At 44.9% G+C, this 16,706-nt stretch overlaps 1 protein-coding gene across 1 annotated transcript in view; it reads left to right on the forward strand.

Annotated features, from left to right (window-relative positions):
- The first annotated feature begins 4,814 nt into the window (after window positions 1–4,814).
- Window positions 4,815–16,706, forward strand: part of LOC147216376 (plectin-like) — a 73,142-nt gene continuing 61,250 nt past the window's right edge. Inside the window, exon 1 of the mRNA XM_086178414.1 lies at window positions 4,815–5,662. Within this exon, the coding sequence (XP_086034540.1) occupies window positions 5,569–5,662 (94 nt within the window). The 5' untranslated portion in view covers window positions 4,815–5,568. The remainder of the gene's footprint in view (window positions 5,663–16,706) is intronic.

Consider the following 16,706-nt stretch of genomic DNA (forward strand, 5'->3'; position numbering starts at 1 on the left):
GCGAGCAGAAGCAATGGCGTTGAGGCGCAGACGCTGAATATAAAAGGGGGCTAAACAAATAGGGAAAGAGAGAGAAAATATTAATTCCAAGCAGGAGAAAAGAGGGAGAGGAGTGAAGGCGAGGATAAAAGAGAAGGCGACTTTTGGCTGCAGAGAAAAGAGAGTTTAATAGAAAGAACTAGAAAACTTGGGGGGCAGGGGGTCCCCAACCCAGTTCCAGATCCAATATCTCCACAGTATGCTTAGAAAAACACCGCTGTTAAGGAGATGCAGCTTCAACGGACTGGTTTGCGGCGCTTCACCGTCGTCATCGTCGTCCTCGTCGTCGTCCTCGTCGTCGTCCTCGAGTCGACCGCCTCCCCCGTTATTACGCTGAGCTAATCCAAGTCACGCTGTGGCTCGCAGCAGATTTCCTCCAGTCTCTCGGCGGTCCGGAACACCCGGCTGCTTTTGTGAGGGCCGCGAGTCAAACCAGAAATGCAGACGGGGATAAAAAGATCACGTCGCGTGATGTAATCGGGGTTATAGCTCATTAATTATTCGTTTTCCACGAGGGACGCCACGCCCAACGCGCTGGCTCGCTGTGCAGCCCTGAAGTTGCTAAAGTCCAGTGGCCGCAAAGGCGTTTTCTTGCGCTGATGTGTCGAGGACTGTATGTCCTTTTGGCTCGTGGAGCGCATTCATAGTGCAGCTGGACTCGGCAGAACAGCGCACTCACAGCAACACACACACACACACACACCAGAGCTACGCTAAGTCACACAAAGATGATCACATAAACACAGAGAACAGAAGCCACAAACTGATGTGGGGAGGGGTTTGTTACAATGCAACATGCTGGACATTGTTAATACACAATAATGCATGCAAAGCGTATTACTCTGCACGCTGAGACATGGCATGGAGAGAAAAGGCCAAAGAAAAACAGCAGAGATTTGACAGTCGGCCGGGGCAGGTCCAATCATAGCTGGGTGCAGTTTCCTTTATTCACCACTAGATAGCGATAGCAGGGCAAGCTGTCCATTTCCCACACAGGCTCACTTGCTGGTTATTTCGGATTTCTCGTGTAATCCCAATCTTTCGCGCGTGTAAGAGCTAAACCGGGTCTCCTGTGTTTTGAAGTCCTGCTGGGAACCGTCCCGATGTGTCACAGAGACCTCGAAACCGGGGTCGCGGCGACATCCTTCCTATTTGTTTACGCGTGTAAGCTGTGTGCACGGGTGCCTTTTTTGTCCATGTGGAAAATGAAAGAAAAAACAACATGTCCTTTAAAATCATGTCATTTTGTGTGGAGTCTTCATGTTCTCCCTGTTTCTTCATGGGTTTCCTCCAGTTTTCTCCCAAAATGGTAAAGGTTGTTCTGTATATGAGGCCCCGCGATCGACTGACATTGACAGGCTCCAAAAGCCCCGTGACTCTGACTGCAGGTATAGATAATAAATGAATAAATGAAATATACAGTAGGGTATGTAAACCTACACGCGTAACAAACATTAAACCACAAAAGTTAAAAGTTTTTTTTGTCCATTTAGCAAATTGATTTCTTGGATTCCATATTGGTATCGACGAGGCAGGGAAATGTCACAGGTTTAAATAAAATGTAAGTGAACGTGCCGTTTTGGCTTGGCTTAGTTTATCTTTCAGTCGTTCATATATTATCTGCAGTGCTTATCCTGCACTCGGGGTTGCGGGGCAACTGGAGCCTATCATGTCATTGGGTGCGAGGCGGGCTCACCATCAACCTGTCGCCAGTTGATCAAAGGGCCAATTATGGAGACAAACAACCATTCACTCACTCATTCGCAGGGTCTCCAATGAACCTCCTGCATGTTTTTGGCTGTTTTAGCTAAATCCAAATTCATCTTTGATTTGCAATCAACATTACTTTCAAGCTTTTGTGGACATTCCCTTCTTAGGTTCCCTATTTCAGGTGAATGTGGCAGGTGATCCAACAACATGTGTTTTTGATATGATAAGAAATCACGTTTTGAAAAAAAGAAAACCGGGTAAACATAATATTCCCGACCCACAAGGTGACTGTATTTGCGTGTTGTGCTGGCGGTCCTCCATATGTGTCTGTATGGGATTAATGACTTAATCCCTCGACCATTGCAATAAGGTTGCTTTGTGTGTTTTGCCCTCCGGACGATGATGTGCTCAGATTATCCAGTGGTTACTTTTTAACCAGTAGGACAAGATAGACTTAAGAGGCAGGATCCGTAACATCAAATAGGCCACTGAGGCTGGACACGGTCGTTCTGCACGTGTGTTTATGTGCATTAATTCAACCTCAGAGATTAACTTTCTATCCATTTGCCTTTAGACTGCAACATAGAATAGATTAGAATAATATAGAATAAAATAGTATTTAGTTAAGCTAACAGTTTCCTTACACTGCAATTGATGTCCTTTTTATTATTATCATTATTTTTGTTATCATTTATTATTTTACAATACACACTTCAGCTTTTCCTTACTTTCAACAAGGCTACATAATCTGACTTTGTCATGTAGTTCATTGTATCCATTACGCCTGCCTTTTTTTTTCAATTTGCTAATTTTTTGGGGGAAAAAGAGGAATTTCCAATAAAAAACAAACCAAAGCAGAAACTGGACGCTCAACACATTGCTTTTTATCATAAATCGTAAACCGCCGTACCATAAGGAATATCAATCTGTGTAGAATTTCGTGAAATTAAGGGTTGCCTACTGAATCTGGCTCATGCAAATTTTGAGTCTGAGTGATTTCATATATTAATATATATATCGGTTAAAAATACATGTCTGGCTTTCTGGCTTTTCAACTGACTTCATAATTATAAAATGCAAAACATGTATGTTGAAAAATTTACTGGCTCTCACTCATAATAAGCATAATGAGTAGGTATTTTTACTATAAAGTACACAAAACTGCCCCGAGGGAGTATGCCGGGGATTACATTGTATTTTCTTCAGTTGTCGGTTGGACCGGCCAAATCTTAATTTTGGATTTTCCTCCCTTTGTTTTTGTTTTTTTTTACAATGTGTCACTGCTGTCACTGTTCCTACAATCTTCTGGCTGTCAGTGACTTTCTTGAAGATTGGTTTTTCAGTGATACATTGGAGGTAAAATCCTCCAAAGTCATTTGACTTTCAGCCACAGCGACAGCAGACACATACCTCCTTCGAGATTGGATGCTGGGAAATAGATTGCCTAACGTATCATTACTCAATTGTTTGTCTGTACTTGCCTTTATATGTATGGAATCCTAAACACTGCATCGGTCTTTGAGAATGTGTTTATTCCTTCTCATTTACAGATATGAATGAATATCAGAATTTTTTATTATATTTCCACTGCAACGTATCTGTGATACTTCGTGTAGCTGGAGCAGCAGTTTGTGCAGAATGTTGTCGCTGCTCATTTGTCAGATACTCCGTACTATTGGGCCGTTGTCGGGATGTTAGCGCGCAATGTTTGCTTATTTTATAATTGAGATACTGTGGGAGAGTCAATGAATGATCTATTGAATAGTGGGTTTCATGCCGACATGAGGGCCTTCTTATGTGGAGTCTCCATATTCTGCAGTATCCTTAACAATAATGATCTTCTAAATGTCATCAATTTTTATTCGCCATGCATTCTTTACAAAGTTCTATATGGACTAGAACTTGTACCAATGAATGAACGGATGTCTGTCAGTGGCTCCACTGCACGAGTGACCAGAGCCACTGTTGGAGGTGACGGTGACCCCTTCTTTGGTTGGACATCTTTTTTACAAAAAAAAAAAATCTGTCATTTAAGAGATGTGCTTTTTGTGATACCATCCAACCCTCAGTGACAGAGTGCTCGAGTCTTGCTACATTGAAGGAACATAATAAGCTATGCTATGGCTTAAGCTGTGGCAATCTGCAATATACATCCATGAATACTGTCAGGATCTGTTTCCTCCCCGTGTAGTGATGTTTTTGTCTTTTCTGCTGTTTTTTGGTGTTTATATATATATATATATATATATATATATATATATATATATATATATGTATATAAAATCTCAAAACTTTTGGCCATGCCTGCTGAGGCATCCGCTGATGGAAATTAGCTTGTGGTGTACAGACCCTTCCCTCATATAAGATTCAGGTTCTTGACTCAGAGTTTAGATATTTAAAGGGTTTATTGTGCATATTTCCCTGTACAATAAAATTATTATATTGCCCTCCACAGTGAAGCCAGATAGGTAGCACAAAACCCCAAACGATAAAAATGATAAGCATATTGTAGCGTTTTAGTCAGGGAAACACCTGTGTTATGGTAAAATGTCTGTTTAATGAGCAATAGCTGGTGTGGGCCACAAAAGCTTGCGATACAACAAACTGTTCCTGCTCAATTCCAGGTAAAAAAAACAAACAAAAACAAAAAAAAAACAGAATTCATTGCACCCCAAAGCACACCCACAAAATTCCCAGCAACCCCCAAAATCACAGAGAACAAGCATGAACATAAACCCTAACATTTGTGACTCGCTACAATATCATTGGCACAATATATCAATACATCCAAATAGTAAAGTAAAAAAAAAAAATCAAAACACAACAGTTTCTTCAAGTCAGTAAATGTCGGTAAATCCAGCAGTCACATTGTATTTGTTAGAAACAAAAACAAAAAGCTTGTTTGTAAATAACTGGTGTTTGTTTTTCGACAATCCTGCCACTGACCGGCAGCCGCCGGAAGGTGGGGCCGTAGTTTCATTTTCCTCCTCCAGCGCCTGATCGCCGTAAGTGGGGGTTTTTACGCACCGGCTTTCCAGATTCCCGCGGAGGAGGTTCCTGACGTGGCCGGTAGAGAGGGATGGAAGACAGAGCAGGGAGAGAAAGGGATCGGAGGAGAGAGAGAGAAAGAGAATGTGAGAAAGAGGAGAGCATTCAGTCAGACGCGGCGAACGGACGGTGAAGCCTGGAATAAACACGGCCAGCGTGCGTGGATCTCGACCCGGCTTTGCTCGGATCAAAGCCCGGGAACAGGAAGCCCTAGCCCGGATACAGATTCGCTCCGAGCCCGCCCCCTCCTCCCTACTTTTCCCTCCCTCCACCCGCCGCGCCGAATCAGGGTGGGAAGCGGACACGTAAACCCACCCAGCCCACCGGTTACGTCCGCTAATCTGGGGCGTGTGTGCTCGTTCCGCGGCTCCCTCGGCGGCACAAGAGGCTGCCGCGGCCGGGCGGAAGGAGACACTCGCCGAGCGATGCGGCTTCGCGTTCCCTCGCTCCCTCACGCCGAGACGCCGACTATGGATAGATAGCGTTTATGTAACCGACACTCTTGCGGGAAAAAGCACTCGCTTTCGGCTTTTGTTTCGCCCTTACCCTCCCATTTTTTTCCATTTTTAAATGATAGTGAACAACTCTTTCCACCGCGAGCCGCTCGGAATAGGAGCTAATGCGTTAGCCTGACGGAGGCGTCGCCGATACCGGACGCCGGCGAGGGAGGGGAGTTGACAGCGGCGGGCTCGGGGCTCAGCGTTACCGGAGGACTGCGGTCGTTCAGCAGGCCGAGCCTCTCCGCCGGCGAGCGGGTTAACGGGAGCCGCCATGGCCGGCTTCACCCCCGGGCTGCTGCCCACCAACCATTCCCAGGAGAAGGAATTCGCCCAGGCGTACGAGGACGTGCTGGAGCGATACAAAGGTAAGCAGGCGGCCGCGGAGGAGGTGTCACTCCCCGGCGTGGAGGAGGTGTCACTCCGCGGACGGTGGGGGGCACTAAGTTTCACTCGTGAACTTGAAAACCGCGACACCGGTCTCAATTTCACATATTTCTCATTTAATTTATCCATTTAAAGTCAGAAATAGGGACATTTGAGACGAGTGCTGCGGTTTCTTGTTCCGGGCCAGGAAATACCAGCACCAGAAGCTTGTTTAGTTTCACTGTTAATATCTTGGATAAACAAGCTGGTCCCTGTGGCTCTAATTGCACTTGAAGCAGGTATTTTATTTGTTGTAGTATTTTTTAAATATTTCACACGGTTGTTTGTAAACACTCGTGTGCCGTTGTTGTTTTTGTCTCCAGAAACAAGCAGACAACAGTTTTATAAAGTGTCCTGACTTATAGGAGGGGGGTAACACACACCCACCCCCCTCTTAATTCCTTTGGCCTCAGTGTTTGCTGTTTGTCCTGTAAGTGTGTGTGTGTTTTCTAAAGGTTGAGCTTGTCAGGATATTTTGAGGAGGGGGTAAAAAAAAAAATCCCTTTCTGTTTCCCCCCTGTAGCTATGCTGTTACCTCCAGATGATGTTTCATAATCCTCAATGACAGGGGTGCTTTAAAAATGAATGCCTCTACAGAAATGGACTGGGCTTGGGAAGGGTTGGGGCTTGGTGTGTGTGTGTGTGTGTGTGTGTGTGTGTGTGTGTGTGTGTGTGTGTGTGTGTGTGTGTGTGTGTGTCAGAAGGATAGAGAGATGGGGGTGATGGGGGTGGTGGTGCAGGCAGCCAACAGGCTCAGGTCACATCTGTGATGCTGGCGCTGATGAAAAGAAGGTGGCTTTTAATTATTGATCGTCATAATGAAACTAAACTCCCTGGGTTTTGGGACCGACCCAGCCAGCTCTGGGAGAAAGGGGGGGTGATTGTGACACCAGAGGAGGCTCAAATGAGTTTCACGATCCAACCAACCATCCATCTATCTATCTGCATCTCTAAAATATGGCACAAGCATGAAGATGCTTCCGGGGACAGTTTCATTGACACTCCGGCGTTTTTGTGCTTGTAAGCCTGAGCCTCAAACCCATTGAAGGAGAGTCAAAACGGGACTTTAGGGAAATGAGGAGGAAAAAAAAAAACATCAAAATATTTAGAGCCAAATTGCAACAGATATCAGGATATTTGTAGGTATGAAAACACTAGATAAATAAACGTGTCTCCATCAAAATTACCTTGATTGTTACCTCTGGGTGCAGCGGTTGTCATGAAATCCGGTGCTGTCACTAGTCACTAGCCGGTGCTGTCACTAGTCACTAGCCGGTGCTGTCACTAGTCACTAGCCACTAGCCCTTTAAATGCATAATGTATATATTTTTTAATATTGCCATAACTGCTTGCCAATTAGTTGCCTTTCATTTGTTATCAATTGGTAACATTTCCAAATTTTTTCTGCAATTTTCCTGCAAATTTTCTGGTTTACCTTCAGTAACTTCAAGCTAAGGTATTAAGCTTCAGCTTCAATTGCAGTAAACTTTGCCTTTTTGTTGGCATGTGCTGCTTTTCTTGTCTTTCATCCTCATTTTGTCGCACTTGTTTCTTGGTAACCTTTTCCAAAAGTTCTCCCTCACTGTCAGACAAACAATTGCAGATTTTTAAAAAAATGACACAAACACAGTCAGACTATTTTCAGTAAATGTTGCCTTTATTTCAATTGTAGCAAACATTCCTGGAATTTCCCGTTTTGTGAAACCCAGCACATCAGTCAAATCTCTTTCCTGCAACAGGAGGTTTATTCAGGGCCCCGGCAGGCATGAGGAGTAAGAGGCAGTAAATAAAGTTAACAACACTTTTATACAGGGCGAAAGCAATTCCCACTACGTACTTCAGTCTGGGTGAACAGATGCTTGTATCTTCCTGACACATGGGGAATTTAGACGGTGTCTGGCGTTAACAGCTCATTAAATGCTTGAACAATCGAAATGGTAAAGGTGTTGAACTTCTACAGGAGATCCATTAATCCTTGTTCTCTTCATCACTCTCTGTGTACCTCTATCGCACAGGATTGTACATTTGTCCTCACCGCACCAAATTATCTCAATCGATCAAGGTGTTTGTCGTCAATAGCCGCTCACCATATTGTATTTGTTTGTGTCCTGTGGAGTTTCATCCATTGATAAACAGCGCGTTTTATTATAGCATTTCCCGCAGGAGAGCCCAGTCATGTTTGCAGAGTTGAATGAGGGTCTCCCGGGGCCTGGCGGTCTATTAGAAATCTTAACATATGGCGGCAGAAAAACGAGACGGATGGTCAGTCGGGCCTGTCGATAACCTCAGGCACCAGCTGCCGCCCCTTCGTATGGATCTTGCGATCAATATATCGGAAAGCCCCCGGATGCGTTTAAAGGGTAAACACAGGATCCCCCACCAGGACCAGTAATCCATGGGTGGTTTGAGGTTGGATCCAGATGTACCTTATTATGTAAAGCCAAGTCACTGTGAATATTATTCTAGAATGAGGGATCTTCTTGCAGCTCTGCAAAGTCAACATGGCGTTGATGAATTCCGCCATCACTCATAAAATCTAAAGTCAGACTGTAGGCTTCTGGAGTGAGATACAGGTCAGAACACAAACTGTACGAAGAGATCCGTCATTTTTTTTCCCGAGACGCTAAATCCTGATAGACGACAGAAATTACTGAAATGTGCGGATGAACTGCCGAGGTCATCAGACATACGGTCTGTTTTCCGAGGCCATATTAAGCCTGTAAAGCTGTCAGATGTGTGTGGTCTCCCTGAGTCACTCCTCTTCAGCAGCACATTTGATTTGTTGTTTTGTAACGCGGAGTTCACTGCTCACGTTTGTTGGTAGCTTTCCTCCTGTCCCTCTCCTGCTTTCGTACCCTCCCATACGACTTTATATTTACTTATTTTTCGCCATCAGCATGACCCGTAAACCGGTGTGTTTGTCTCTGAGCTTTCTTTACCCTGTCAGCTGTGCGTGAGTCACTTGTGGCAGTTGTCAGGAAGAATAGAGGAAGAAATGTGAACTTGGCGTCCCGCGTGGAGGATCACTTGACTGTAAGAGGAGGAGGGACATTTGATAGAGCTTAAATCATTCACGGGGGCCGGGGGGCTATTTGTCCGTCTCCCGGCTCGCGTGCTCTCGTGTCGGTACGCCGAGCCGCTGTGCAACAATGACAGGATATCGAAAGCAACAGTGACGGGGTCACATGGAAAAACACTGGGACCTGACTCACTCACTCACTCACACACACACACACACACACAAACATGCTGGAAGTCAGTGGGACAGCAGATGGTTTGGGGCAGATTGACAGCAACATTTGAGTGAAGCCTTAGAACCCTCAAGTTGCTCCATAATTATTACAATCACACACAAACTCGCCATCATTTTTTTTCGTAAATGATCCGAAGTCAAAGTATATTGTTTTCAGTTTGTGTGCATTCACTGCCCCGAAGGAAACTTGGCAGGAAACCGAACAATTGTACATTTATGAGAATAAGAAACCAACCGCCATAACTTTGCCCTTCTCAAATATAGACTCGTGTGTGTGTGTGTGAGATTAAAGTCAGCCCCTCGCTGGCAGATTGTTAGCATAAACAGGTTTTCATTACACTCATTAAAACCCAGTTAATTTCATGTTGGATTTGCGTGCCGATATCTTAATTCTAAGTCTGGATAAACTCAGGATATAGATGGCAAACAGCCATCTATAATACATGTTATGTGTGCGTGTGTGTGTGTGTGGCCAGCAGGGTCGACCAATGTAGCAAATCTTTGACTGAGAAAGGCTTTACGGTCGTCTGTCTGTGTATTTAACACCTCAGCTCATCAGTCTACCCGCAGTGCCAGCTTCAGCCAGATCACGCTCCGTGTGTGTGTTTGTGCGCGTGTGTGTGTGTGTGTGCGGACTCTCTAAACTGCTATGGCAGTGAAGCAAAGGAATCATTCTCCACCTCTTTTTTTTTTTTTCTCTGCCCATCTGTACCGTTGGAAAGTGGAGCACATTAGTTCATGTAGACACACAGGCAGTTTTAATGTAAATTAGCACGGATGGCCCTGACACACACACACACACATACAAACTGATACTTCCTGACAGAGTTGGACCTTTATGCCAGCATTACTCTTCTAAAGAGATTGGTGTCTTCTCAGAGGAAGTGTTACAGACTTTAAACACCCTGTGATAATGCTTAGAACAAGTAAAGAAGTAAATAGTGTCTTTCTAAAGATAACATTCAGCAAACAGTACTGTTTTATAGTGTGTAACAACCAGCTGCGCAAAAAGCATTAACTTGCAGTAATGTCAGTTTAACATCAACAGATGTTACTTATTAAGTGCCAGTGTTGTCGCTCAAAAACTGACTTTGGGACTCCAAACTGAAATATCATCTGTTAATTCTGCACGGTTGTGTGGAAATACGCAGGGCAACTGAGAGTGAGCAACTCAGCATCTAGACGGCCCCGTGTCAGATAAGATATTCTATATGAGGATGTGTTTACTTTTCACAAGTGCCAGTTCACAATGGTGACCGCTGAGGTGAAAGCCTCCGGCTCTGACACTCCGAGGTCAGCGAAAACAGGAAGGATGCAGAGCGGCTGACATTTGTATAGAGACCGGAAACAGCAGGGAGTCTCTCCCTGGATCTCCAGGTCTATGTTTATACCTGTCCGTCCTGATCCTGCTTGCTCAGCTGACCGAGCGTCCCCCGGTTCTATCGAAGATGCGTCTCCGACTTGGCCCGTTTGCCGGCATGATGTCAGATCTTCGCAGCCGTGATCCGGTTCAGAGGAGATATTAGTCCTTGAGATTATGGAAAAACTGCTCCACGCTCGGGCGGCCTGTTATTGGCAGAGATCGTCTGTGACATTGGAGGGAAGAAAAGAAATATTAGGAGTTATAGGAAGAGGGGGTTTAAAAAGGCTTATGCTCTGCAGCTGGAGTCTCAGTGGAGGAAATGATGAGAGACTGAAAGAGCCAGAGAGAAAAAATAAAAAGGTTGAAATCAAAACAACTTTCCTGCATCTTGGAGGGAAGACAGTGTTGAGGCCAGTGGCGCGGAGAGAGATGTTCACGCAAGCTAACGGCGGGTCGGAGAGCTGGATCGTTACAGCTGGATTTTTCCATGTGGCCTAGTTTTTCCACTTTCAGCTCCCTAGCCCCGGCTCTCATCTCACAGTAGATCTTTGCCTCCAAGAGCACAACTTCCCCTCCTCCACCTCCATCTCTTCCTTGGTTTCTCCTTTCTGTCATCTGGCACAGTCACACCCATAAGATTTCCGCACTTGTATCATTCGCCATCTCAACTCTCTGATCAGCAGCCTATAGTTTGCATGTCCTCCGTTCGCCTCATTTCATGATCCCTTCATTATTGCCTCTCTCCCAGCCTTCCTCCTTCCGGTTCGGTCGCATTCTTCGGCAGCACCTGACTGCGATGTCAGGAAAAGCAAACGCAGCCAGAGCTGCGGCACGTTCCGCGGGGGGAGGGAGGCAGCAGAGCCTGCAATGACGACGACAAGAGGAGGAGGAGGAGGAGGAGGAGGGAAAAGGTGAACCAAATGTCTCTCAAGCATGGGAGATTTCCTGAGCGGGGACGTGCTCGCATCCCTGCTGGGACAAAGTACTTGTTATTGATGCAATTAAAAAAAATTGACGTGATCGGAACAATAAGACAAGAGGGAACCACAAATATTAATGCACAGGAAATCAAATGAACATTACATCAAAAAGAACTGACAATAGAGGCCAGTGTCATCGACAGCCACAAAAGGTCTCGGAGACAAAAGAATAGTCATTTTTAAAGCTAAATATTCATCACCACCTCCAAATTATAATTGAAATAATGGCAGTTGTGATAATACCACAGTGAGTGGAAGGGAAATAAAAGACCCGGCAGACCATAAATAAGAGTATTATTAATTATTTTCAGAGCGGATCTGCCATATTCATATCGGCTAAACGTGAAAACAGCAGGGGCATGTACAGTAGGTAATAAGAAGTTAGTCTTCGGTTGGGATGTCTCTATGCCAGGTCTCTCCTCTCCCCCACTCGCAGCTCACAATGGGCCCCCACTCTTCAGCCTTCCAGCTTCTTACATAACCAGCACCCAGCTGATTTTTTTTTTTTTGTAAGATAATCAATGCGCGTCATTGTCCGTGTTCGTGTGTCAGAAGAGAAAATAGAGTTGAATGCGAGGTCCTGAGCCATCGAGTGTGAAATATTCACTTCAGTGTGTGTGTGTGTGTGTGTGTGTGTGTGTGTGCAACAGCGGTAGCCCTCTCCTCTCTCAGCACCAGACAGGGGGCTGCATTCACAGTGGCCACTGGGCGTAGACTGTAACAGTGAACGCCGCACGGCTGACCCACATCTTTGCTGCTTTCCTCCAGTGATGTGCGGCGGCCGCTGACTTTCCTCCTCAAATTTGCATTGATGTGCAAAGTTTGATCCAAAAAAAAAAAAAAAAGTGTAACCGTTTCGTACTTCTGAGCCTCTGTCTTATTTTTGGTTTGGAGCTGAACCGCCCCCTTAAGACAGATACAACCACAGTCTGTTCAGTAAACCAGGGTCTGACGCAGCAAAGATAAAGGCGACTGTTAAATAAGTTTGTATTTAATTCCAGTGTCCCAAAATTAGAACTTTTTATACCACAACAATTAAAGTTCATAAAAAATAAACACGGGACAAATATTCTAAGGCAATGAGCTCTGATCCCCTTCATCACCCTCAGGGGTCATATTTATGTAAAGTCCATCTGTGTGTTTGATACAATGTCAATGAAGACCAGACTGCTGCTCAGCCAGAAAGTGTTCTTTCAAATCGTCGTACGAAATATTTGAGCAACCAAAGAACCTCTCAAAAAATATCCTGCCATTGAGGGTCATCCGCTTAAACTGTCAAGAGACTAAACAAGTCAAGAGTCATTTAGAGGTGACCGTGGAGGGCCAGGTGACAGAGCTGCATTGTGTAAACACACAGGCGTCTCACTACCGAGCGCTTTGTTCTCCTAATCCGTCTGTCCTTTCCGCACAGTCGCTGGTCTGGCCCAGTAACCCGCTCGCCTGCTGGATCATGGATGCGGTGATTGCTTCCACCCCCCCCCCCCCTCACTATTTATACACAATACAAGGCGTAACAACATTGCAATATTTCCTGTGGAAAGTGCAGCACAAGGTGTGACACTGGCCTTTTTGTAAAAAAGGCAGCTCTGCACTCCGGTGTGTGTGCGTGCGTGGCTGCAGCAGCTTGGACACTTACACTGCAGGACACCTCAACTCTGATGAATATTGTACCTTATGCTTATCCTCCGCTGCTCTTTTTATGTTTTATTGATGGTTATTTATGTCGAGGCTTTGTAACATTTGGATGTAAAGGATTGGAGGTTACTCCTACCAGTGTTCTTCTTATGTACCTGCACCGGGGCCAGACAGGTGGACTAATATTGCAGTTCACGGACAGTGTACTGCAGACCAGTAGACCCCTCTTCGCTCTGAGAACAACTTCCCCACAGGAAAATCCAGTCGATGCACTTTTATAATCTGTTTTTTTCTTTTAAGTCACCAGTGATTTGTCTCTGGAAGGAATGCCTACCTTTTTAAGCACAATCACATCAAACCCGCTGTCGAGGCAACTCTTGAGTGGTTCAACCTCTTTGCGATGGCCGAGTCGAAGCCCGGACCTCAATCCAATTGACTTTTCCCAGGAATGACTTAAAGATCGCCGCACAACGTGGAACACGCCCGTCTTAAAGGACTCAGTTTTCACCAGCCCTGAAAACGGGCTGAAGTTCCAGCGATTGAGTTGTGCCAAAAGCAGCAGAGGTCAGCTTTACAAAGTGTATTTCAATTACCTAAAATAATAATTTGTCTAAATCCTTTTCCCTGTTTAACAGTGAGAATAGGAAACTGGGTGGAGAAGGGGGTTGCAGGGCTTCTGCACGTCTTACTTGGATCAGTTGCACGGCTCTCTTAAAGAAACAGCAGAAAGACAATAATAGTGGGACCTCTGCGAGACAAACACACACACACACACATACACATCAAGCCAGAAACAGTATTTTTGGAGTACATATTTTGGATTAGCTCAGCTGCGAGAGACAGCATTGCATCGGTTACTGTATGTCCCCTCACCACTTTCAATCTACAGACAAAAATTTATGACCACAAGCACCGCGTGTGCTTGTGTGCGTGCGCATGTGCAGTCATGTCAGCATGTGAAGACAATGCAGTGTAAGCAGATATGAACTCCAGGCTTGTCTGCTGTCTTTTTTTTTTTTTTTTTTTTTCTTTCCCTTTCTTTTAGTGTAAACATTGCACACAATGGATTCGTCTCGGACCGCTGGCTTAGCATTGTCCTACGCAATGAACTGAGATGTGAATAGCATGGACTAATTATAGTAACTGGCTTCTGGCTGTTTTATTGGCTTTATCGTTGAGAAGTATCTCCTCAGATGGGTATTTGGTGATGGGTGTGATGGATATTAAATGCTGCAAAGCTGTCAAGATGAAGAGAGACACAGGAGAGGGAGTGAGAGGACCAGTTGATGAATTAATCATGGATGCTGCTCTAAAAGCAATACAGGAGGCAGCGGTCAGCCTGCACAGAGCATCGATTACTCAACACACACACACACAGACTGAAGCAAACATGCATACACACACACTGTTTGGCGGATTGGTTCCCTCAAAGGCGACATGGTCTTTTGGGAAATTTGTCATTTTTACTGATTTGACGGTTTCCACGGAGAGTTAATCAATGCCATTTTTGGCAAATCCTCGTAAAGTATTTAGCGTTTTGTTTTATTCCCAACGGAGTAGAATTAGAGCTTAATTTGCAGATGCTGGGTGTCTTTCACGATTAATCTGACTCATTTCTTTACCCATTTTTATATTCTTTTGTTTATTCATGCATTCTCGACACCGCTTAACCTACAATCGCGGGAGGTGCTGCATTGACTCTCTAAGTCACTTGTCACATAGAGACAACCATTCACTCTCTCATTTACGTGTCATGTACAGACACACAACCTTTTTGAATGCCTGGGCAATTTAGGATCTCCAATGGAGCTGCTGCATGTTTTTGGACTGTGGGAGGAAAGAATCCGGAGGAAACTCGCGCAGACACATGGAGACTCCACACAGTGAGCTCTCTTCACTGTACTGGACCAGGGACCTTCTTGCTTTGAGGTGGAAGCACTAACCCTGTTGCCACTGTGGAGCTTGTTTTATTATCTATCTGATTTTATATGAAAGCGTGTGTGGCGCTCTCTACCTGTATTTGTGTTCCTACTTGGATGAATGATCGAATCTCATTGAATTAACTTTCATCAGTCTGGGGGAAAAAAAGTCACGTAATTCTATTTCAGCTCGCTCTGTTGATTTTTTGATAAGGTCACCATCACAACTCCGGGCGCAAATATTCGTACCGGGCCGTGTTTTGAAGCGGTCATTAAAAGGCCAGGTTTCTTTGCCGCTCCTAAATCCCACGAGATGAAAGGATGTGCTGAGTGGCTGTGAGAGTCGACCCCGGCTTGTGACTGAGAGGCAGAATGACTTTTAATCTGCTCCAATTCCTTCACACTGTGACTCTCAGCTGACTGCACTCACTGTGGGACACTGGCTTGCACAGTAGGGAAGGACTCTGAGGTATTAGGTTCTAGTACGCCAGAAAAACTTGGCGCTTCCAAACTACAGACGCTCCTTTCTCTATTTGACTAAAATTACGCAAATGAAATCAAATCAGCTCATCAGGGAACCAATAGGCTTGGCGTTAGGAAAAATATTTCCGCATGTAACTGTAGCCCAATGACTTTCCCCAACTATAAAAGTTGCTTAAACCAAACAGGGCTTGTTTCAATAGGCTAATTTTAGCACTGTAGGCCAGACAAAGTCATGCATTGTACAATGACGTCTGCTGGCAGCTCAACACGAATACCATTACCCGCACTAAACTCTTCACACACACACACACACACACATACACATTCACACAAACTATGTCGCTATGTGCATGGGTGTGTGTGCATTCAGACCCGTACATATAAAGGGTCACTCATGTGGCTCCTGCAGGTATTGCAAGTGACATTTGTCTGTAAATCACCCGTTCTGTCCCAAGCAAAGTACTGTATAACTTACTGTTTCACCTTTTGTGTTGTTTACAGTTCAAAACTGCCTTTTTCAAAATGAAAAAAAACATTATCAGCAGGTATGTCCAGCTCAGATATTATGGAAGAAGACAGAAATCCACTGGATACAGGACTTTTTTATTTAAAAGAAAAAAAAAAGGTGGCGGCAAACTGGTGATCTCTCGAGACCCTGTGAGCTCTGCTCTTTCCTGCTGTGTTGCACATTTATATCATTTAGTAAAGGGGATTTAAATCTGATGCATATCTCCTTTACAGACATATTTCCGGTAATAGCTTTAGCCTATCCTCATGAAGGTCTCCTTGGTGTGTGGATCCGATGCGATCGCTGGATAGTGAAACCAGGAACTGTAAACTTCACGATATTGTGGCGGTGTTAGGAGGTTGTGGTCGAGGAGTGGAAATGATTTGTGATGCCATGTGGGGGAAGGAAAAGGACCCGTTCTCTTTCTTAAACACACAATGCAAGGGAAAGACCTGAAGCTGTGTGTGTGTGTATTGGGTCCGTTACCTTGGAGAGTAGTAATCAATAACAGATTGCACTTCCCAAAGTAAAGTCTCCACACGGTCTCCAAATGTGTGGACCCACTAAATTTGCCCAAAGTGATGACAGGCGTTGTAAACTCAGGCATCTCGCATAGACGTCGGCGTTGCTGTCAATGGTTTCATTCACTCGCCATTTGTGTAATGCACCGACTGGTGCGCAGCAAAGAAAAAAAAAAAAAAGGCTCACCTCCAACCCTTCAGATGATGTGCTGCTTCAGGTCACATGCTATTTATGTTGCTGCTGTAATCAGTTAACACGGGCGCCGCAATGAAAGCCAGGAGTTTTACAGATCCAGGCTGTTTGTGAACTCTGGGTCACGGCCA

The sequence above is a fragment of the Fistularia commersonii genome, chromosome 30, assembly GCF_037954325.1.
Source record: "Fistularia commersonii isolate RoL2024-O1a breed Wild chromosome 30, RoL_Fcom_v1.0, whole genome shotgun sequence".
Lineage (NCBI taxonomy): Eukaryota > Metazoa > Chordata > Actinopteri > Syngnathiformes > Fistulariidae > Fistularia > Fistularia commersonii.